Source organism: Lontra canadensis, unplaced genomic scaffold, assembly GCF_010015895.1.
Source record: "Lontra canadensis isolate GAN:19392208 unplaced genomic scaffold, GSC_riverotter_1.0 scaffold150, whole genome shotgun sequence".
Lineage (NCBI taxonomy): Eukaryota > Metazoa > Chordata > Mammalia > Carnivora > Mustelidae > Lontra > Lontra canadensis.
The window spans coordinates 1,324,249-1,347,753 of record NW_022631144.1 but is presented as its reverse complement, the minus strand read 5'-3'; the positions used below and the strand labels follow the sequence as shown (position 1 = coordinate 1,347,753).

General features: G+C 35.7%; 2 protein-coding genes across 6 annotated transcripts in view; one reads left to right on the top strand and one right to left on the bottom strand.

The window, feature by feature from the left end:
- Window positions 1-8,707: 8,707 nt before the first annotated feature.
- SYCP3 (synaptonemal complex protein 3) lies at window positions 8,708-19,670 on the top strand. Of its 2 annotated transcripts, none has more exons than XM_032844298.1 (9): window positions 8,708-8,873; window positions 9,722-9,867; window positions 10,352-10,418; window positions 10,557-10,591; window positions 12,818-12,935; window positions 13,743-13,842; window positions 17,074-17,172; window positions 19,168-19,272; window positions 19,400-19,670. In XM_032844298.1, the coding sequence occupies exons 2-9, from the start codon at window positions 9,735-9,737 to the stop codon at window positions 19,451-19,453; spliced, it is 711 nt and encodes a 236-aa protein (XP_032700189.1). In that variant the 5' UTR covers window positions 8,708-8,873; window positions 9,722-9,734; the 3' UTR covers window positions 19,454-19,670. The 2 variants fall into 2 exon arrangements, with proteins under 2 accessions (XP_032700189.1, XP_032700190.1); XM_032844299.1 differs by lacking the exon at window positions 8,708-8,873 and adding an exon at window positions 9,402-9,611.
- CHPT1 (choline phosphotransferase 1) overlaps window positions 19,307-23,505 on the bottom strand; it is a 31,017-nt gene continuing 26,818 nt past the window's right edge. For 3 of the 4 annotated variants that reach the window (XM_032844296.1, XM_032844295.1, XM_032844297.1), the window contains 2 exons: window positions 22,351-22,461; window positions 19,307-19,479 (listed from right to left, as the gene is read on the bottom strand). In XM_032844296.1, the coding sequence (XP_032700187.1) occupies window positions 19,435-19,479; window positions 22,351-22,461 (156 nt within the window). In that variant the 3' untranslated portion in view covers window positions 19,307-19,434. Of the gene's footprint in view, window positions 19,480-22,264; window positions 22,462-23,505 lie in introns of all 4 variants that reach the window. The other variant, XR_004381107.1, reaches the window with a different exon arrangement.

Sequence of the window (23,505 nt, the reverse complement as noted above, 5' to 3'; positions counted from 1 at the left end):
GGGTATTTGGAAGGAAAGGAATTTGAGGCAACAAGCTTAGATAATTGTTTCTAGAATTTTGATGGCTAAGAGGAAGACATAGGGGAGTAATTGTTTGGAATTAAGGCCCATGAATATTTAAAGTTGTGAGATATTAGAATATTTGTAAATGTTAATGGGAGGGATAGAGCAGAGAAAGGGAGAGAAAGAATGAATAATGTAAGATTCTTAGAAGACAAGAGGACTGAGACCCAGGTAGGCTGTAGCTTTGATGGCAGAAGTTTTGGGGGTTTCAGTGTGAACTACTCCCTCAGGGGGAAAAAAAAAAAAGAATGGGATTGTTAAATACTAAGTGTGAAGGGAAAGTGTTAGTGTTCAAGATTGGATAGAGTAGAAAGGGCTGGGGACAATGAGTTGCCACAGGGGAACTGGGAGAATTTAGGGCAAAGCTGAGGGCCCAACTGAGGCTGGAACTCAAAATAAAAGTGCCACAAATTTGTTCCTTTGGATGATTTTCTTCAGAGGCACCAGAGTGAGGGTAGGTAGCACAGAGGAAGATAGTTGAGTGTTTGCAGAAATAACATTTCGCCAGACAAATGCAGTGAAAGTACAGGTTGTTATTTGCATGATACTGACTGAAATAATGGAATTTGAATCATAGACAAAAGGGCGGCTCATGGAGAAAGGAAAAGTTAAAACGGTAATGGACTGAAAGTCTGGAGAAGATTGGCATGTATTTATAGTGTGAACAGAAGAGACTGAGCTGGAAAGGTGGGACATAGTGGTTTGAGAGTAGGATATCTGACAGGGGAATTACGAGGGTGGAGCAGCTTCAGGTGTGGCCATAAGAGTGAGGGTCTTTAAATGGGAGTGCAGGGCAGGTCATTTTAGATGAGGACCTTAAGAAACTGAGAGGTCAAAAGATGAGGGCAAGACTTGGGGTGAGAAGGCTGTGCCAAATGCCACTGTGTTCAGTAAGTGAACAGGGGGAGACCAAGAAGGAGATGTTAAGGATGCTTGGGACAACTGTCTAGAAAATTAACTTTCTAGGGATGCCTGGGTGGCTCAGTCGGTTAAGCCGCTGCCTTTGGCTCCGGTCGTGGTCCCAGGGTCCTGAGATCAAGTCCCGCATCGGGCTCCTTGTCCAGCAGGGAGCCTGCTTTCTCTCTCTGCCTCTGCCTGTGACTCTGCCTGCTTGTGCTGACAATAAATAAATAAAAAATCTTTAAAAAAAAATTAACTTTCTAAGTTATACTTTTTTTTCTGCGATTGCAAAAATATCAACTAAGTTATGTATCATCTTGTCCGTTTCAAACTTCTTTCTTTTTTTTTCCTTTTCCTTTCAAAACTTCTAACAAAGCTCCTTTGTTTTGGTGACTGGAATTATAAGGTGGATACAATAGGAGCATGAGAAAGTTATGTTGTTTACAAAATAGAGTAATAGAGTAACCCAAAAGGGAAGATCCAGGGCAACAGGAAAAAGGAAAAATAGGGAAGAGGTATTTTGGAGAAGCAAGCAAGAGAGGTAGTGGGAGAGAAATGGCAGCTGCCATGAGGCTTGCTTGCTATCTATCTATCTATCTATCTGTCTATTTATTTATTTATTTGACAGGGATCACATGTAGTCAGAGAGACAGGCAGAGAGAGAGGAGGAAGCAGGCTTCCCGCCAAGCAGAGAGCCCGATGGGGGACCCGATCCCAGGACCCTGGGATCATGACCTGACTCGAAGGCAGAGGCTTTAACCCACTGAACCACCCAGGCGCCCCGCCATAAGGCTCTTTTAAAGGCACTTGAAAGAAAAGAGCTCCCGGGTTAAAAAAATTAGTCTACAAAGTTCTGTTTGATGTGCAGTGTGTCACCTCACTAAACTTAATAAAATCACATAATTTGCCTATTACAGACAGAACTGAATGGGACAGCATATGAGAGACTGGCCTCAAAACTGTGAGAGCAGTGACCACCACAGAGTCCTTCTAAACCAGTCTATGCAAGCAGTCTTCTTTTTGATTGAATAGCTGTGGACATCTTAGATCTGTTTTGAGAAATACATCCTTAAAGACTCAAAGATGCCTTCTGACATTTTATATCTTCTGAATAACTCTCATTTTTAAAAAAACATATTTTCCATCCCTAAATATGCACTTGTTAATAAAATATGAATTCTAATTTTTATTAAGAAAATTTTAAATTTCTATATTATTTAATATGTCTGCCACTGGTAGCATTCATGTTTGATATTCAGGAAATGGTATACCAGTGATTCAACAAATAACCATCATGATATTAGTAATGTTGATAACTTATGTTTACTGAGTACTTTCTATATGCTATTGAGTGCCTACTAAGAGTTTTTATGCCTTATTTCACTTTTTAAAATCCAAATTTCTAAGAGATAAATACCATTACACCCCTTACATTAGTGAAGAAAGAAACAGAGGCTTAGAAAGGTGAAGTAATTTGCCCAAGGTCTCACAGTTTATAAGTGGCAGAGCCTAATTTAATTTTGTTCTAAATTTTCATTTCATGTTTTAAACCATTTTTATGAGTTTCTCCTTGAATAATATTGTACCTGCTGTTAGGTGTCTACACGTGACTGAGTTTCTAGGTGATAAAATGTGAGCAGAAATAATGTGTGTCACTTAAATCTCTTACCTGTGCTCCTTCATATTCTTTTCCCATATAGCTGGCTGGGACAGAGACCACTTCTTTGGCAACTTTGGAACCCGTAAGTTGAAGATGGCAGAGTTTCCATCAGCCTGGGTCCTTAAATGACTGCACACTGAAAGTTCACTAAGGACCTATTTACTTTCCCAGTACTGTTAGAGAAGAAACAAAATCTTTTTTTTTTTTTGAGTCATTATACATGCTTGGTTTTATTTGTTGCAGTAATAGTCTACCCTAGCTAATGCAAAGAGGGTAAGAAAAATTTCAACTATACTTCTATATCATTCACAACTGTATTTGTTTGCATTTCACATAGTGACTTAACCAAGTATAATTGCCCACACTATAGCAGAGATACAGAGAGATGCAAAATATAAAAGAGGTTTGTGATAACTTATTTGCAGAGATGGCTACAATAATTTCCCTGTCTCTGTATGTACATACTTATGCTGTTCCGCCCATCAAGAAGTAGAATTTGGGGTGCCTGAGTGGCTCAGTCTGTTAAGCACCTGCCTTTGGTCAGGTCATGATCCTGGGGTCCTGGGATCAAGTCCCACATCGGGCTCCCTGCTTCTTCCTCTGTACCTCCCCCTGCTCGTGCTTTCTCTCTCTTTCTCAAATAAATTTTAAAAATCTTAAAGAAAAAAAAAAAAAGATTGAATTTATTTCTTCACTCTCCGAAGCAGGGCTTGGCTATTTGAATAACTTTGGCACATAGGACAAATGCAGAGGTTTGAAAATGGTCATTCTTTGGGGCTTGCTTTCTTCTGGCTTCATTTGGAACCCAGAAACCATGATGTGGTTGGGTTTGAAGTAGATTCCTGGAGAACACACTTTGAGGAAAACTGAAACACCCTGACCAACAGCCTACATGCCCCAAATAGTATAACATAAAACAAAACTGGATATGCACCATGGGGTACACATGAAATATAAAAGGATGTAGGAAGTCTAAAAGTAAACACATGAGAAAAGATATCTTAGATAAACACTAAAGAAAAGAAACACATGGAAGTTTTATTAATATAAAAAATATAATTTAAGATAAAAAGCATTATTAAAGTAACTACCTAATGATTAGAGTTTCAACTGACCAAAAGTTGAATAAATTCTAAATATATATATATATTTAAATATTTTATTTATTTATTTGACAGAGAGAGATCACTAGTAGGCAGAGAAGCAGGCAGAGAGAGAGGGGGAAACAGGCTCCCTGCTGAGCAGAGAGCCCAATGCAGGGCTCCGTCTCAGGACCCTGAGATCATGACCTGAGCCAAAGGCAGAGGCTTAACCCACTGAGCCACCCAGAAGCCCTTAAAAGTTGACTAAATTCTAAACTTGTATGTACCTAACTAGTTTCAAAATACAAAAATCAAAAATTGATAGCACTATAAGGTAACACATACAAATCCACTACCAGAATAGAAGACTTTAAGCACATAACCAGTAACTCCTCAGTTATCCCTAGGCCAATAAGACAAAGATATCAGCCAAGTCTTAAAGGATCTGAATGATACAATTAGTAAACTTAATTAGATGGACATATTTAGAACGGAGGACCTCCCAATCAGAGCTTACCCATTCTTATCAAGTACACATAGAATAAATTTTTTAAATGGCCCTTGTGCTAAATCATAAAACAAGTGGTAACACATTTAATATCACAGGTATGATCCAGATTACAGGGTACTGAGTTAGAGTATTTCAATTAAAAATAAAATTGAAGAACTACATTTGTTTGAAAGAATACCAAAATACTAATTCAAAGGTATATATGCACCCTGACGTTTATAGCAGCATTGTATATAATAACCAAATTATGGAAACAGCCCAACTGTCCATCAACTGATGAATGGATAAAGAAAATCTGGTATATAGAGAATGGAATATTATTCAGCCATAAAAAGAATGAAATCTTGCCACGTGCAATGACAGGGATGGAGCTAGAAAGAATCATGCTAAGCAAAATAAGTCAGTCATAGAAAGACAAATACCAACGATTTCACTCATATGTGGAATTTAAGAAACAAAACAAATGAGCAAAGGGGAAAAAGAGGGAGGCAAACCAAGAAACAGACTCTTAACTATAGAGAACAAACTGCTGGTTACTAGAAGGGAGGCAGGTGGAGGGATGGGTAAAACAGAGGGGTATTAAGGAGTGCACTTGCTATGGTGAGCACCTGATGTTGTACGGAAATGCTGAATCACTATATTGTATACTTGAAACTAATATTACACTGTATGTACACTAACGAAATGGAATTTAAATAAAAACTTCTAAAAAGTCAAGGTTTTTCTTCTTAGAGAGACACAAGATGATGCTAAAAGTCACATTTCTAAAAATGCAAAGGGGCACCTGGGTGGCTCAGTAGGTTAAGTGTCTGTCTCCAGTTCAGGTAATGATCCCAGGGTCCTGAGATTGAGTCTTGCATCGGGCTCACTGCTCAGTGGGGAATCCGCTTCTCCTTCTCCCTCTGCCTCTCCACGTTTGCTCCCTTTCCCTCTCTCTCTCTCTCAAATAAATAAAATCTCTTAAAAAAATGTAAGAATAGCTAGGAAATTCCTGAAAAAATTAACTGTCATGGAAAGTAGCCTATCAAATATTAAAATAAGCTCATGGGGCACCTGGGTGGTACACTTGGTTAAGCTTCCGACTCTTGGTTTTGGCTCAGGTGTGATCTCACTGTGGTGAGGTTGAGCCCCACATGGGGATCCCCACTAAGCAGGAAGTCTGCCTGAGATTTTTCTCTCTGTGTGCACTCTTGTTCTCTCTTTAAAATAAATAAGTAAATCTTTTATTTATACACACACACACACACACACACACACACACTCGTAAGTGTCTATAATTCATTGTGGTACTGGTACATAAATTATAGGTCAGTGGAATGTAACAAAATCCAGAAGTTGACCCACTCTTTATGGAAATTTAGTGTATAATAAAGGTAGTATTTTTTAAAAAGATTTTGTTTATTTATTTATTTGACAGAGAGAGAGAGATCACAAGTAGGCAGAGAGGCAGGCAGAGAGTGAGGGGGAAGCAGGCTTCCCACTGAGCAGAGAGCCCGATGCAGGACCCTGAGATCATGACCTGAGCTGAAGGCAGAAGCTTAACCCACTGAGCCACCCAGGCGCCCATAAAGGTAGTATTTTGAATGGGGTGTGGGAGGGCAAAGGTTGATGTTTTAGTCAATGTTGCTGGGATAATTGGATAGATACTTGGAAAAAGATGAAATTAAATCTGTTCCTCACACTATATACAATCCTGTCTGCCCTTCAGAGTTTACATTCTAAAGTGGGCTGGGGGAGACAATAAAGTAAATAAATTACACGTATAATAAAAAATGTTAAGTGCTAGGAGAAAGGTACATGATGAAGGAGAATAGGGTAAGAGAAAGTAAGGTTCAAAGTTTGCATTTACAATATTTAAAAGTAGGTAGGGGCAGAAAAGTCCTCACTGATATGAATACTAGCATTTGAATGAAGACTTGATAACATGGCGCAAGCCAGGTACATAGACTTCATTCCAAACTAGGTAAGAGCAGAAAATTACAAGCCAATCTCACTCATGAAAATTGACACAAAATGCTGTATAAACCAAATATAGCAACGTGCTCACAAAATTAATGCATCATGATCAACTTGGGTTTATCACAGGAATGTAGGTTTGGTTTAACACTAGAAAAACATATAAATCTTATTCACCACATCAACAAAATAAAGAGAAAAGATCATTTTGATATAAAAATAATTAAATAAAATGCAGCACTCATTCATGATTTAAAACAGAATAACAGAACAAACATAGCAAACAAAAAACTTAACCGAATCACAAATAGAAGCTACATTTGCAAAAAGAGCAACTATCTACATACAGCATCATCATTGTTAGTAGAAACCTTAGAAACATGATCTTTAAAATAGGAAAGAATGTTCAATATTGATGCTTCTACTCATCTCTAAACATTCTCATGAGTACAGTCAGAAAAGAAAGAAAAAAAAAAGCCTAAGAATTAGAAACAAAAATGTCATTATTCACAGATGATATGATTATACCGTCTCAGCCTCCACAAATTATTATATCCAGCTGGGTATAAGAATAAGATCAATATCAGAAATCAACTGGATTTTTATATACCAGCAATCAGAAAAAAAAACAATATAATTTATAAATAAATCTGATAACAGTGAAACCCCTGTACACAGAAAAAAAGGACTAACTTTATTGACTGATACTAAAGAAGTTCTAAATAAATGGAAAATATGCTATATTCAAGACTAAGAAGACTTCATTTCCTCAAACTGAGCTCTGGATTCAGTGCAATTCCAATCAAAATCCAAGAGGTTTTTTTTCATGGAACTTAGAAAACAGTTTCTAAAATTTACATGAAAAGAAAAAGTTCAAAAATACACAGAATACTCCTGAAGAAAATAAGGTATGAGACTTGCCCTATTAAATACTAAAGATAGCGCAACCCCATCGGTCCCCTCCCTCTTTGGGAGCTTTGTACTGTCACTTTGCCATTGCTCAATAAACCTTGCTTTGCTGCGCCCCCCCCCCAAAAAAAGGATACCAAAGATATAATAAGGCTGGAATGATGAAAACTATGGTTTTGGCACAGGGACATGCAGACTGGCCAGTGGAATATGTTAAAGAAGCAAACTCAAAAACATGTAGAAACATCATACGAAGGAACATAGAGCTGTTATAGGGAAAGCACGAACTATTCAAGAAATTGGGTTCCATACAAGGCAAAAAAAAGTAACTGGATCCTACCTTGACACCAAGCACAAAAATCGATTCTAGATTAACAAAGACTTAAAAAATAAAAAACAAAACCTTAAAACCTTTATATTTTTATGACTTCAGAATAAAGATGTTTCTTTGAAAACATACAGGAAAAGTCATAAAGATTAGTATCCAGCATACATAAAGGCTTACAAATCAACAAAAACCCCCAAATAGGTATTTCAAGGAAAAGAAAATGCAAATAGCCAATAAGCATAATAAGAGTTTAATCTTCTGAGTGACTGGAGAAATATAAAGCACACCCAAAGTAGTATCATTTTATACCCTATAGAATGGCAAAATTAAGAATATACTAAACAGGGGCACCTGCATGTCTCAGTGGGTTAAAGCCTCTACCTTCGGTTCAGGTTCTGATCCCAGGGTCCTAGGATCGAGGCCCGCATCGGGCTCTCTGCTCGGTGGGGAGCCTGCTTCTCTCTCTGCCTGCCTCTTTGCCTTGTGATCTCTCTCTCTGTCAAACAAATAAATAAAATCTTTAAAAAAAAAAAAAAAAAAAGAATAGACTAAACAATGAGAACTCACTCTGTTGGTGGGGACTAAATTGGAAACAAGTTCACTTACTTATTATCATCCAGTTTATGACCTAGCAACTTCACACCTAGATTCTCTGCAAAAGCTAATTTAGCACATATGCATGAGATCAGAATTTCATATCGGCATTGTTTATATAGGCTATGCTCTGAAAACAACCCACACGTGCACGGCCAGGAAAATCAATGAATAAATTGTGGAAAGGAGGAACAATAAAATATTATATGGCAGTGAACATGAAAGAACTATGGCTATACCTGATAATATAGATTTTCTTAGTGACGGGTTAAGTAAAAAGCGAGTGGAAGGATATTACAAAGAATATGGTACATTTTTTTTGGTGGGGGGGTACCATCCACGCACAAAAACAAAGCAAGGTTAAGGATACTTGTATGCGGAAACAAAACTTAGAAAATGTGAGAGACGATGATTTACACAGAATTCAGGATAAGTGAGAAAATATCTCTGACCGGGGAATTGGGGGCGGGAAAAGTAATGGGATGGAAGGGATTTCCTGACAAAATGCCAAGAGTTCTTCTGGTAAAATTCTGCTTCACAAATTAGGACGTGTTCCTCGTGTTTCGTAACTTTATATTCTGCACTTTTCAAGTACTATACACGTTTAAAAAAACAAACAAACAAAAACGAGGCAGGTACATACCTCAAGAGCCCTAATACCCACAGGCCACAGCCCGCAAGGCACTCTGGGTAAGCAGTCTAGTGGTCAGTTGCCCGTAGGGGCGGAGACTGTGGGTCTTCTATACGCACGCGCACAGCCACCAGCCAATCAGCGACGCTCTCGGGCGAGGCGGCTCTGGCTTTTCTCCCGCGGGAATTCTGAGTTGCCTCAGAGGAGCGTCGTGCTGGCCAAGCTGACAGGCACCTCAGGTGAGGGGCTGGGGCCATGGAGGCTGGAGTGGCAGCGACACTGTCTGGAGACCTATACCTGTGGTCTTTGGCCATTGGGGTTTTTTTCATGCGGGAGGAGGGGAGGATTTTTTCTAGCGCGGGCAACCGAGCTAGAGGCTTTTCTGGATCTGTGAGGTAAATCTTTCCGACTGGCTCTACTAGGGGCCTCTGACAGAAAAATGAAGTCAGTGAACTTCACTGAGCGCAGGGCCTGGATCAGGCGAGGGGCAGGTGGAAAGCTGCGGGATGAAAGGGAGTCTCACTGGTCGCGATGCTTTGGGCAAGTTTATATCCAGGGAGCAGAGTGGGCCTTCGTCTGTCTGCACATCTCTCCCTCGCGCCCGCCCTAAACCTGTCAGAAACAGGGTGAACTAAGGGCTTCTCTTCCTTTGTCCTCAATGTCTGTGTTGTGAACATCTTAGGCGGAATTGTTATTTCTCAAGGCACACATTGCAGAACGTTTTTATCTTATTTTTATTTTGCTGTAAACTTATTTTGGGGCATGATCACAGGATCGAACCTGTCAACAACTACGGTTTCACTTTGTGACGGAAATGCACAAACTAGATTCTTGCCCGAATTTAGCCGGAATCTGACAGAGGCGGGACTGAAATTCAGATCGTGTAGCCCTCAGATACCAACTCTCCGTCGCCTCACACCTGGAATCAGGGTCGATGCTGTCATTATCTTCTTTGTTAATTTGGGCCAACAAAATAAGTGAGGAGATTCCTCTTTATTTGATATAGTTAATTATGAAATTTACCAGTTTACTTAAATGGTGTCTTTGGATTCAGAAGGTTTGAGATTTTTTTTTTTTTTTAAATCAGAAAACATCTAAATATGGTGCCTTCTGGAAGAAAACATGCAGGGAAATCTGGGAAGACATCAATGGAGGATCAGGTTGTAAGAGCCTTTGACTTTGAGAAGGAAGATAAAAAAGATCTGAGTGGTTCAGAGGAGGATGTTACCGAAGGTACAGTATATCTAATGTTGATGTTGTTGGGCAGTGACCCTGTCCTGTAGTTCATTCCTTCCGGATGCACTACATTTTAGACTATAATAAAACTTTATTCATGTACTTCATGTTTCTCATTTGGAGCTTGAAAAGTTTACACAGCATCTCTTTCCTTTACAGTCATTATTCTCCAGATGTCTGTTTGTAAATAAATAAATGAGTTTTATATAGCATAAATATCTGTATTATATAAAAATAAATAAAAACCTGGCTTACTATGACATTAACACAGGAAGGCTTGCAAAATTGTTCCTATAAAATGGTCCTAGATCCTGATTTAATCCTATCTAAACTGCAGAGCAAGTACTGTATTTATATGTCTGCTTTAAAAAGTTACGTTGGCAGAAAAACCTGAAAGCCTCCAAATTAAGATAGTTCATCATTAAAAATTACCAAAATGGAATAGTTTCAAAAATATTTTTCTTTTTTATTGTCAATGCAGGGAAGACTCCAGTAATTGAGAAGCATGGGAAGAAAAGGACTTCTGCAGCAGTGTTTGAAGATATGGGGTGATGTGCTCAAAATAATTTTTGCGTGTTACATAAACTAAGAAAAGTCTACTTTGGTTGTCCAATGAATATTGTATGTAAAACACATTGTGTGATATTTCAATCCTTAATTAAAAAATTTCTAATGTAATTTCACAGGGGTGAAGTACAAAATATGCTGGAAAGATTTGGAGGTATGTTTTAAGAGATATTTTTCTTTTAAGATAATTATTTTAAACCGTGTAACATATAACCTCTGTAATAGGAAATGTTAATCAGTGAACTATAAGATTGTTAATCTAATGCTTGTCCTCATATATAAGATTTTCCCTAAGTATGTGTGATTCAACTATATAGATTTCCTTACCTAATCTCCAGTTGTCAATGCGAAGAGTAAGAATGGTATTAACAATGGTGAGGTAAGAATGGTGTTTTTATTTTATTATGTGTGAATTTAATGGACTGTGCAATTTTAGAACAAAAATGGAAGGGGAAAGTCTCTACTCCTGTTTATATGAACTTCCACAAACTCACAAAGCAAGTGTTAAAAACACACATATCAGTATATATGTCAGTTTTTCATTTTCTCAATTTAGTTATTTTCTATGACATTGCTGTGTTCTTTTCTTAGGAGCAGTGTAAACTGAACCCTTTAAAATACCTCTTTATTGTTATTTTTTACTTTATTAAACTATGTCATTTAGAAAGGTAACCCTGCTAGCTAGTGAGAAATATATAATCAGATAAAAAGTTTATAAACCTTAAATGGTATATTTAATATTAGTTACATTAACTGTGTTAGGGGATAGTCTTCTTTTTTTTAAAAGATTTTATTTATTTGAGAGAGAGAGAGAGAGAGAGCGCGAGCGTGCGCGCATGTGCGCGCATGCATGAGCCAGGGGAAGGGCCACAGGGAGAGGGAGAGAGAAGCAGACTCCCTGCCGAGCAGGAAGCCCAACACAGTGTGGCCTAGATCCCAGGTCCTGGAGATTGACCTAAGCCAAAGGGGACATTTAACCAACTGAGCATCCAGGTGCCCCCAGGGAATAGTATTCTTAAAAAAGAACAATATTTGGTTCCTCTATATGGATTATGTACTCAGTCAAGTCTTTTTTGAAAGCATTGCTCTATTTGGTGGTAGAAAAATGTTTGTTTTATAATCTGTCTTCTAAATTTATCATAGGTATATACTGGAAATATGAAATATTTGTATAATAATACAGATCCATCATGATTACTAAAAAAAAAATTATTGATGGTAGATTCATATGCAAGTATTTAGCAAACCAGTTTTATAGGACGAAAATGTCTTATAAAAAGCTCCAGAAATCATTGTCATAAACCTGAAACTAATCTATAATATTGTGTGTCAACTATACTTCAGTAAGAAAAAAATTTTCTTTTAGTAAGTCCAGGGGAAAAAAAGATTCCATGGAAATATTTAAAAGGGTACTTGAGTGAATTTATCAAGATACTTACTTAAATTAAGGTTTTTCTATGCTTGGTTTTTATCTCTTTTGGTAAAAATTATATTTGAAAGTATCACAGATTATATTTTTTAAAAAATAATTTTCTTAACTGTTTTTATCCTTTTTGGATTCTTTTTAGATTTTTAAATTTATTTATTTGTATGAGAGAGAGAACAAAAGGGGAAGGGAATATGGCAGAAAGAGAAACAGACACCCCACTTAGCAGGGAGCTGTGATGCAGGACTCCATCCCAGAACCCTGTGATCATGACCTGAGCCCAAGGCAGACACTTGACTGAGCCACTGTCCCTTTTTGTATTCTTTTAAAATTTGTGTGTTTCATATGATGAGTTCTAGCAATAACTCATATAAATGAGTTCTTTCAGTTAGAGAATATTTTACGAATTCAGAAAAATTTAGCCTTTATTAGTGTTTTCTCCTGAGGAAGTTAAAGGTCTGTCTTTGAGACTCCCCTTTCTTTTTTCATGTTTAGTTTTTTTTCAATCATCTCTAAATTAAAAAATTAGCTCTAGGAAAATCAAAATAGGGATACTAATTGCCGAAAGTTTTCTTAGGAAAAAAAGCAAATAATCTTGGCTTTTTAATATTATACCTACTTTAAGATTTAATTTATTTTTTTTTTTAAGATTTAATTTATTTGTCAGAGAAAGAGAGAGATTGAGAGAGAGAGCACAAGCAGGGAGAGCAGCAGGCAGAGGGAGAGGCAGTCCCCCTGATTAGCAAGGAGCCTTAATACAGGACTCAATCCCAGGATCATGACCTGAGCTGAACGCAGAGGTTTAACCTACTGAGCCACCCAGGCATCCCTAAGATTTATTTTTAAATGTCTTTCCAAAACTGTTGAACCACCTATATCTCTATTTAATTTAAATATGTGGGAACAAAATAATTTTCAATATTAAGCTGTAATGAATGTTTATTTTCAATAAAGCTGACATTAACAAGGCTCTTCTTGCCAAGAGAAAAAGACTAGAATTGTATACCAAAGCTTCTCTCAAAACTAGTAACCAGAAAATTGAACATGTTTGGAAAACCCAGCAAGAGCAAAGGTAAGGTTGTTGGTTTTTTCACAGCCATGACATTGTATCATTTCTTAGTATTCATTGCTGCAAATTATGAAAAATACTGTCATCTTCTATTTGCCAGGGTCTCTAGTAAAAAATATATTTGGCTTGATTTTCCTTTAAGTCCTTTAGTTCTATAACCTTCTTCATAGACTTGAGATATATTTCTTAGAAATCAATGCAGGTTATCTTTTCCTCCATTTAAATAACAACTGAGTTTTTTAAAGGTTATTCATATTCATTCTAGAAATACGCCAACTGAATAAAAATTGTCATATAAATTATTAGCCTTATGAGAGTTACCTATTTAACAATGTAGAAAAAGATCCATCTTAATGTAAATACTACATCTGTGTGTTTTAGGTGAATTGACTTAATTGTTCTTTTTTACAAAATCATTCTTGTACCAAAATGGGGAAAAATTAAGTGGAATATTTCTATTTGGAAATCTTACATGATAAACATAACTTCACTGAATCTATTTATCATATCAGAACCTATATTTGGTTGGCAAAAATAAAAAAACTTCTTGGAGATGAAATGGAACTTTCTGGAAAAATTATGCATATAGTAAAACTTTCATAGTTTTTAAGAACTGAATCATGTGAGAGGGCTTTTCTGTTAGCTGGTTAGAAAAAGAATACTTTCAAAATCATAAAATTTTACTTTTTGGCTTCATATTTGAAAATTTAAGATGCCATTATTTCCTTCTGTAGTACTTATAAAGTATGTCAAATTTTGTTTTGAATGTTTTGGTATAAAATATGAAAAATTCACTGTTATGTTTTACAGGCAGAAGCTTAACCAAGAATATTCTCAGCAATTTCTGACTTTGTTTCAGCAGTGGGATATAGATGTGCAGAAAGCTGAGGAACAAGAAGAAAAACTAGCTGTTAGTATCATGCTTAATTTTATAATCGATTACAACCAAGTGTCAAGTAGAAATGGAGAGCCTAGCTATGTGGTAGATCTGTGATAGCTTGGTTTCATTTCCCATGCTGGCTATGTGTTTTATTCCTGCTGAATGGTAAGCCAGAGAATTACGGGCACATACCCTACTTACAAAAGCTGTTGGCCTTTGCTTCCAATATTGGTTGTGATTCTTGCAGTTCCAAAGTGACGGAAATTGTGAGAGTACAAAGGAAGGATTATTAGTTTATACAAAAGGAGTCCAGGGGTAGTTTAGCTTCAGGCATAGCTGAATGGGTGTAAGGAAGCACTGCTTATATAGTGTCTTTGGGCTCTGTCTCCAGTCCGTAATAGGCCCTTTCAATATGGTAAGCAAGATAGCTTCTTGCAATTTAAACTTGCTACGAGCTTGGTAACTGGTTTTTTATCAAAAACTGGCAGAAAGAAAAGTCCTGTGGAGGAATATCACTGATCTAGTTTGGATCATTTGCCCATTCCTGAACCAGTCATTATGGTCAAACCATGGTTTATTCTTAATGGCCAGACTTGAGTTTCATGCCCATCTCTATGGGAGGTGGAAGTGAGCCCCACCCATATATATGCAACTACATTAACTATCCTTTTATTTCATTAATTTATTAACTTATCACACATTTCTTATTTAAGAGCTCAGGTAACTATTCATATTAGATGATTTTAGGGGTTGTTTGGTCACCTCAGTTTTGGAAATGTTAATATGAAACATCCAAGGGGATGTGTTGAGTAGGCCATTGGTATAGGTGTCTGGAGTTCTGGAAAGAGATATGAATTGAACATACAAAGTTGGGAATTCTCAACATAAAGACAGCATTTAAGGCATGAGTTTGGACGAGATCACCAAGTGAGTGATTGTAAATGTAAAAGGAGGTCTAAGGACTGAGCTCTGGAATAAGTACTTCAATGTTTAGAGTTCAAGAAGATGAGAGAGAACCAGTAAAAGAGACTGAGAATGAGTGGCCTATAATAGGTGGGGGATAAAATGACTCCAAGTGAAGTCAAGAAAGCCTTTTAAGAGGGAGAGAGGATTAGCTTTGTCATATGCTCCTTATGGGTGAAATAGGAGGGGATTTGGCAATGTGAAGGTTGTTGGTGTTCTTAAGCAGAATTATTTTGGTAGAAAAGGGAGTGCAAAAACTTGATTAGAATGCATGTAAGAGGGGCGCCTGGGTGGCTCAGTGGGTTAAACCTCTGCCTTCGGCTCAGGTCATGATCTCAGGGTCCTGCGATCAAGCCCTGTATCAGGCTCTCTGCTCAGCAGGGAGCCTGCTCCCCGCCCCCCCACCTGCCTCTCTGCCTACTTGTGATCTATCAAATAAACAAAAATCTTAAAAAAAAAGAATGCATGTAAGAGAGAATAGGAAAGAAACAGAGTTGTTGGCCTGAGTAGAAAAGGAATAATGTGTGGTTTTAAGAATGGAGAAAGAGCAACAGGTTTGTGTGCAACAAGAATAATCTTGAGCGAAAAATAAAAAGTAATGGAAAGAGGAGGACAGTTGTTGAATTCTTAAGAATGGTTGGAGCATGTGAAGAAATTGGTGGTAGCAGAGAACAGGGATAGTTCATCCTTAAAAACAGAAGAAGGTGGAGTATGTGAGCACAAGTGTAGGTGCATAGGTAGAAATAGTGATAGATACTCAAAGTTCTCTTTGGATTACTTATATTTCTCTAGTGAAATAATTAAGGTCCTTGGATGATAGAAAACATGTTGCTTTTTGAGGTCAAATGAGAAGGTATAAAATACTTTCCTGAGCGGATCAGCAAATGGACTAGGGAAATAAAATTTCCAAGCAGCATTAAGGATCAAATTTAGGCTTGTGATCACAGTGATCATAATTTAAAGTGAGGCGTGTCAGCATAATTGTGGGGTTTTCTCCAGTCATGAGCAGCTGCAGGGATGTAGGCAGAATAGCTGGAGCATTGAATTTTTCAGGATTGGGGTTTGGCCAAACAAGTGTGACAGAGTAAAAATTGGGCAGGATATATATACTCCTTTCATTTGAAAGGAGTAATTATGATTGACCATCTAATTTAAGCTTGGAAGGAAGAAAGTGAGGACATAGGAATATGGATAGGGGATAGTGAAAACTAGGTATAGGATGAGTGAATTTTACGTATTGATAGAAATTATTGAGTTGTAGTACTAAGAGTGTACCAAGTACTAAGTATGAAGAGTACTTGGTAAGCAAGTAGTGGTTGGATAGTGGGCTATATGGAGAAACAGCATGAATAATGATTAGATCTGGATTCTGGAAACATACTCTGGAATTATCCTGGTATGACCAAACACTGGCTGTAAAACTGGAAAAATTATCTATGTGCCTCACTTTCTTTATCTATGAAAGGGGAGTAATAATACCTATCTCATAGAGTTGTTTTAAGGATGAAATTAGTTCATACATAATATGTTAAAGAGTTCAGAGTGTTATCTAACAGAGTTAATATGACATCTTCTACTATTAGTACTATGTAGAAGTTGTAGTTACTGGCAATGACAAAATCTAGGATATAAGCAAGTATGTGAATGGCTGAAGTAGGGTGGGGGACAAAAACCATTGGTGGAAAGTAGGAACTGAAACATCAGCATTATTGGAAGGTTCATTATGTGTTGATATGGAAAGCACCAAGAATTAAAACATATTTTGAGTATTGTTGGGTTGCCTGGGTGGCTCAGTCAGGTAAGCGTCCGACTCTTCTTTTTTTGGGGAGGGTGTAAGACTATTTATTTGTCAGAGAGTGAGCAAGAAAGCACAAGCAGGGGCAGATGCAGGCAGAGATGCAGGCAGAGAGGGAGAAGTAGACTCCCTGCTGAGCAAGGAGCCCAATGCAGGACTCCATTCAAGGACCCTGGGATCATGACCCAGGCTGAAGGCCATCACTTAACCAACTGAGCCACTCAGGTGTCCCTAAGCATCTAACTCTCGATGTCAGGGTTGTGAGTTCACATGGAGCCTACATTTAAAAACAAAACCAAAACAGCGTATCTTGAGTATTGTTAAGTGTTCCTACTCAGTGACTGGTAGGATTATTACTGTTGTGTATTAGTGGTGAACTTGGTCATAATAGTTAAAACTGTTCACTTATAAACCATTCCTTTTAAGTTTAATGTAGAATTATTTTTTTACTAAATTTTAAATTATACCGAAATTGTTATAATTTTTTTCTTTTACATTTGTAGAACATGTTTCGACAGCAACAAAAGGTTTTTCAACAATCTAGAATTGTTCAGAGCCAGAGACTGAAAACAATTAGACAGTTATATGAGCAGTTCATAAAGGTCTGTTGTATTTGGTTATGTAATACCTTCTTATATAACATTATATTAGAAGTAGAAGATAATTTTTTCTTTTTAAGGGGAAAACCATTTTGCTTACACATTTTAAATTCTTAACTACTTTCCATTTTGATTTAAGTGTTGAATATATTTTTACAATTCTAATGTTTTTATGGGGAGTCTTCAAACAGGAAATGGTAAATTGGGAATTTTACCTAAATGTACATAATGTGCATAAAATTCATACTTTAATAGTCCTATCTTAACTGAAAATAGAAAGTCTGTAAGTCATTTCTAGGTAGTCTTTTACTTGTCTTTGTATCTCTAGTGTTTGCTAAATAGAAAGTACCCAATTGAAAATGAAGAATTTTTTATTTTCTAATGTAATATATATGTATTTTATGGCATATTTCATTTTAGGATTATTACAGTGACTAAACATGGCTTTATATGGCATCTTATAATCATAAAGCCAGATGATTAAAAACTTGTGGATTAAGAATTATCTGACATATTTTAGCAAATATTAACATATTAGCAAATAACGGTTTGTGGCATTGACCTCTTACTCATGCAGATATATTATTTTTTAGTAACTGTTCATAGGAGTTCATTGTAATCCTACACATACTTTTTTCTTTCTCTTTTTTTGATGTGGAGATTCTTTTAGATAATCTTGTTCAAATGTTAAAATGTCACCCTTTTAAAAGAATCAGGATGCTCTGAGTAAACTAGTAGTTTTAGACCAATTATTTTTAAAGAACTTTTAATATGTATTTATACCGAAGTTACTTTTAAAAGTGTTCCCAGTCAGCTTGCTCTAAGGCTGCCTAAAAACCATTTAATTGGTGTTAAGACTGATGAAATACTAAAGATTTCTTCTAAACCTTATCACTAAATGTTACCACTTAGGCTAGGAACTTTAGTATTGTATTTGACTTCTCCATCTCCCTTATTCTTCATACCCAGTTATTAGTAGGTCCAGTAATTTTTACTTCTGCTGTGGTTCCTTTTTTTAATTCCCAGAGCTATTTTCCTAGTTTATAACCACATCATTCTTTGCTTATCCTGTTAAACCTCAGCTGATTTTTTTCTGTTCTCCAAACTACCCTTCATAGGTCTGTCATATTACTTTCCTAAAATGTCTCTTTTGAAAAAGTCAGTTTCTCATTTAAGTTCCCTCTCATAATATGATTTTCTCTATGCTTCAATTGTTACATTTGTCCGGTAATCCTCACACCTCCAGATAACTGCTTTCTCTAAAATCACTGTGTACTTCCATGCTTTTACTTATGGTCTTGCTCTAAAATACTTTTAATTACTTTTTCTTTATTAAATCTTGCTCTTTTGCCAAATAAATTGGGAGTTAGTCCCTATTTTCTACTACATAGCTACAAGCTGCATTTCCATTCCTACTATAAAATTTTGCATTATTTTTGTTTCTCCTTACTGGAATAAGGGAGTGATCATGTATTAATATTTTTATTTTCTCCACAACACTTAATAATATAATACTTTTTATATAGTAGGAGTTAGGATCACTATTTGTTAGGTGAAAAAGATTTATAATGTAGTTTGTTTTTCATAAATTGAAAAGAGGTATATTACAGATCATTTTATTTCTCCTTATGAATTCCCATCGCACTATTAGTAATAATAACGTAACTACCTGATATTTAGAAAGCTTACTAAAAATTTTAAAAATTAAGGTATTCTTTTTTTGTTCTATTTTGACCTTAGCAGCTCATTAACCCAATATTTCAAGCAAAATACACTACTGTTATACCTCCTATAATAATATTTGATCCATGTCTGATGCTTTTATTCCTTTAATGGGTATTTTAGTTTCCAGTATTACTCTGAATATTTTCATTTGGAATAAATAATGCACATTATTTGAATACTAAAAAGTTCCTACTTTTGAAAATTAATTCTACAAGTTTAGAATCTGAGATGAAAAATGGTAGTTTGTAACTGAACTAGCCTTTTGTGTTTTAGAGTATGGAGGACTTGGAGAAGAATCACGATAGTCTACTTACTGGTGCACAAAATGAACTTAGAAAAGAAATGGCTATGTTGCAAAAAAAAATTATGATGGAAACTGTAAGTCATTACATTTTGAATTGAAAAAAAGAAGTAATGCAAGCATTGAAATATTTTATTTGCTGAAATATGTATAATACTTATCTAAAAATTAAACAAGTGTTTAATATTTCCTTTCATGTAACAGCAGCAGCAAGAGATGGCAAGTGTTCGAAAGTCTCTTCAGTCCATGTTATTCTGATGACTCTTTGAAGGAAGAACTTGAACCTAAGTAATATGATACAATTACAACATTAGCTAAGAGGCATGTAATTCTTTTAGAGTGGTTTAAAAATTCTAGTTTAAAATACATCGTGTTAAATGTTAGCTTAAGTGCAAGACCCTTCCTTCTGTTAACCTTCAGATAAAGCTGAGCAGTTATGTGAGTCCAGATCTTTAATAGTAATAGTGAATTTTTCTCTTTATCACTTGTTAATTAACTTTTAGCAATAAAGATGATTTAATTTCAGCTTTTGGCTTCTGTGTATTTGTATTAGTCCCAAAAGCTAGAAAGCACAAGTATAAAAGGTTACATTGTTTTTCTTTAAGGAAAAATATACAAAACTATGTTCTATGTACATTCCACTGTATATACTGAAGTTACACAGCCAATTCTAATGAAAATGCAGTTTTAAAAGAAAATCTATTCTATTGACTTACATAATTTATTAAAAGCCACCCAAGTTTGTGTTCTGAAATAAATAAAACTGCTAAAAACTATTAAGAAAACCAAACAAGATATATAACTATCAGTTTTAAGACATGGATTGGTGAATATGTCATTTCCATAAAGACATCAAAAAGCCATTTGATTGGGCTTGGTCCATAATTAAATGACACATGCCGTTAGTAATTATTAAGATCATATCATTAACATACCTAATTACTTATGGTTTAAATATTTCACATCTGTCTTTAATACCTAGTAAATATTTTGTTTGAAAATATTGTTTGTTTTGATATTCAGTAAATATATGAAGTTTGATTATATTCCTTTCCAAACTTGAATAGTTAACTTCATACCTGTCACTAAAAATTTGCATTTTTTAAAACAGAATAACATATGAAACACTGGGGTTTAGTAAATATTAAACTGTTTGAGCATTTGTTTAAAATATGTCAGCTAAACTTACTATCTTTTGCTGAAATTGCTTTCATTAAATCATTCAAAATGAAAAATATCCCCATTAGGAGGAGAAGATTGATTTTCTCCTGTTTTTTTCATGTTTTAAACTTTAATTTTTACCCCATGACCCACCTTTACCTTAGTTTTAAGGTGTTCCAAGTTTTAAAAAGCAAGTCCATACTGACTCTCTTTTTTTTAAACTATGATAACTTATATAGGAAGAAATTAATTATCTAATATTAAGGAGCCAGTTTCTAAATTTTGTAAAGGACTTCTTTTAAGCCAAAATTTATGCTGGAATCTAAATCTTTTTTTTTTTTTTTTTAAAGATTTTACTTATTTATTTGACAGAGGGTACACAAGCAGGGGGAGCAGGGGAGGGAGAAGCAGGCTTCCCGCCAAGCAGGGAGCCCAATGTGGGCCTAAATCCCTGGACCCTGGGATCATGACCTGAGCCGAAGGCAGCCACTTAACAACTGAGCCACCCAGTCACCCTTGGTATCTAAATCTTAAGTACCATTCAAACACCTAAAAAAGTCCTATTTGAGTTTGAGTAAAAGTTAGAAACAAAATAAGCACTCCAGAGTGGTTTCTGTGTACTTAATTCACGTATTTTTTCCTTTCAAGGAATATCAACTTCCACTATTTTTTCAATATGCCTTTTTATTGCTTAATATATAGTATGTGTTCATTACTCCTTTATTTTTTTGATTATTTCATCATGTGCCTTATGGTCTACAGAACTGTTGGGCAAAATTAAAAATAAGGTAAGATGGGGAGTCTGAGTCACAATGAGCAACATAAACTTTTAAGTGAGAGTGGAAAGAAAAGATCAGTACATTATCTATTTAGTGATGGGATGACTGATAATTACATTATCCCCCTTTCCTCATGAGTCATCTATTTGAGGTAACTTTGGTTGTTACTGGAAAGGGAAGATATTTTTGCCATGTTGTCATAAATTACTAATTTTCTTTTTTCTTTTTAGAGATTTATTAGAGAGAGTGAGTGAGAGAGAGAGAGAGAGAGGATGAGGTGGTGGGGGTGGAGGGAGAAAGAGTATAGGGAGAAGGAGAAGCAGGCTTCCACCTGAGCAGGGAACCTGGTGACTAGGGGCTGATTCCAGGACTCTGGGATCATGACCTGAGCAGAAGGCAGACGCTTAACTGACTGAGCCACCCAGGAGCCCCATAAATCACTAATTTTCTTATATCAACCTTGCTTTAGCTACTTTATGTTTCATAAAAGGGGATCTTTAATGTCCACTTTTTTTATGACAATGAAATTTTAACTTAGAATATCAAGGAATGATGTATAAAAATTCATTTGCCTTTCTGAACTGGTAAGACAAATTCCTCTTACTAAAAAAATTATAGAAAATTCTGGTAGCCCCTTTAAATTCTAGTTGCAAGCAAGTATTGCCTTTTATACAATAGTAATTATAACTTGAAAAACTGCTAATTAAAAAATACCATTTCTTATAACATCATTTGTTTCAGTAACTACAGTATTACAATCCATGCACTTATGCAGTATTATGAACTTGTCAAATTTTTGCAATTGAAGTAAGCATCACCCTTAAGGTGGCTAAAATCCTTAAGCCCTGAATTTTTATGTAATCCTTTAGCAATGAAAACCCCGAGTATCTGACAAAGACTTTTGAGACAGAGACTGATCTTTGGAACGACAGTGGTTTACCTTCTTGTCCTCAGAAAATTGAAATATCTTTCTTTGATTTTGTTTCTAAGTTATAGATTGTAATACTCTGATAATACCTGTGATCAAAATGTTGATACACAATGAGGACTTCACAACTGAAATAAACAATGGAATCTATAAGACTTAGTGTTTTATATTCAAATATAACCTTATTTATTGTATACTAGCCTCCTGCAAAGGGGAATTTCCTTCACTCATAGGTTCCCCTAACTGCTTCTCTTTTCCTTGGGCTATTAGTCAATATGCTTGTGAACCTGTTCAGGTGCTTCATGATATGAAGTCTTGAAGATATTTAGATGAAGGTGTCTTGAAATTTGCAGGCACAAAGCACTAAAGTACATCATCATATCAAATGAAGAAGCAACCTTTGGAAGCAAAAAAAAAAAAAAAAAAAGAAATGTATTACGGTCTATTTTTCTGTTCCCTCTTCCCACCCCCCCTGGATCTCACACCTTAATCTAAAATTCCTCAGTGGAAATACTATAATTTCAAGTACTCTCATATATTTCATATTTGGACCTCACTATAATCCTCTGGAACATGCAATGTATTTCACAGTTATAAGAACTGAGGCTCAGAGTGGTAAAACTCCTAGACAAAAATACAAAAGATGGAAGGTAACAAAATTGGTCTTCTGACTCCACATTCTTTAAATTTTCTGCTGTGCAACAAAGCCTAAATTTTCTATTAGAAGGGTTGCCAGTCACTATTAATAAAATCATTCCATCATATACATTTCTTTTTCCTTTGAGATGGTTGTAAGAAAGTAAAGGCCTGGAAAAGACCTTAGTTGAGGGGAGGCATATACAAAATTGTGTTGAATACAAAATTAAAGAGGAAGGCACACTCTAAAAAGTCTACCAAAGACCAGGAGGAAATGCTTCCTTTCAGAGAGGGAGACTCACAGCTCTACCAGTGGAGAGGGAATTCTCACCTATGAGGGGAAAATCTCCCATATCATTTACCTGAAAAGCTCTATCTGATCCTTTTCTCTCTGAAGTAAGAAGATTTTGTGTAAGGATGCTAGAGGGCACATATGTTTTGTTTGGTCCACATAAGTGTTTTCTGTTGTTGTTTTAAATTGTGGTCCACATAGTGTTTTAGAGAAAAATTCAATTTGTCTTCCTCACCATAATCTCTACCACTGGCATAAACCAGGCCAACTCACTCACTATAAGATAGATGCTCAAATTTTTAATACCTGGTGTTTTAATTATGTTAAACATAATTAAATTGATAACATATATACAAGCTTAGTAAAAGTAACCCTACATTGAATTTTTGGATATTTTGAATAATCACCCTATTTCTTAGATTGTTTTGGAGCCCTAAAAATATGTATACTGGATAGAAAATTAAAGGAAATTATTCTGATTTTTAGACTTTAGATTTTAGATTTACTTTTTTAG

What these genes read in the sequence shown, in the direction of transcription:
- SYCP3 (XM_032844298.1), top strand. Translation starts at nt 9,735, where the DNA reads ATGGTGCCTTCTGGAAGAAAACATGCAGGGAAATCTGGGAAGACATCA. An exon ending in TATGCTGGAAAGATTTGGAG is followed by an intron (nt 10,592 to 12,817) that starts GTATGTTTTAAG and finishes TTTTCAATAAAG; the next exon opens with CTGACATTAACAAGGCTCTT. An exon ending in TATATGAGCAGTTCATAAAG is followed by an intron (nt 17,173 to 19,167) that starts GTCTGTTGTATT and finishes TTTGTGTTTTAG; the next exon opens with AGTATGGAGGACTTGGAGAA.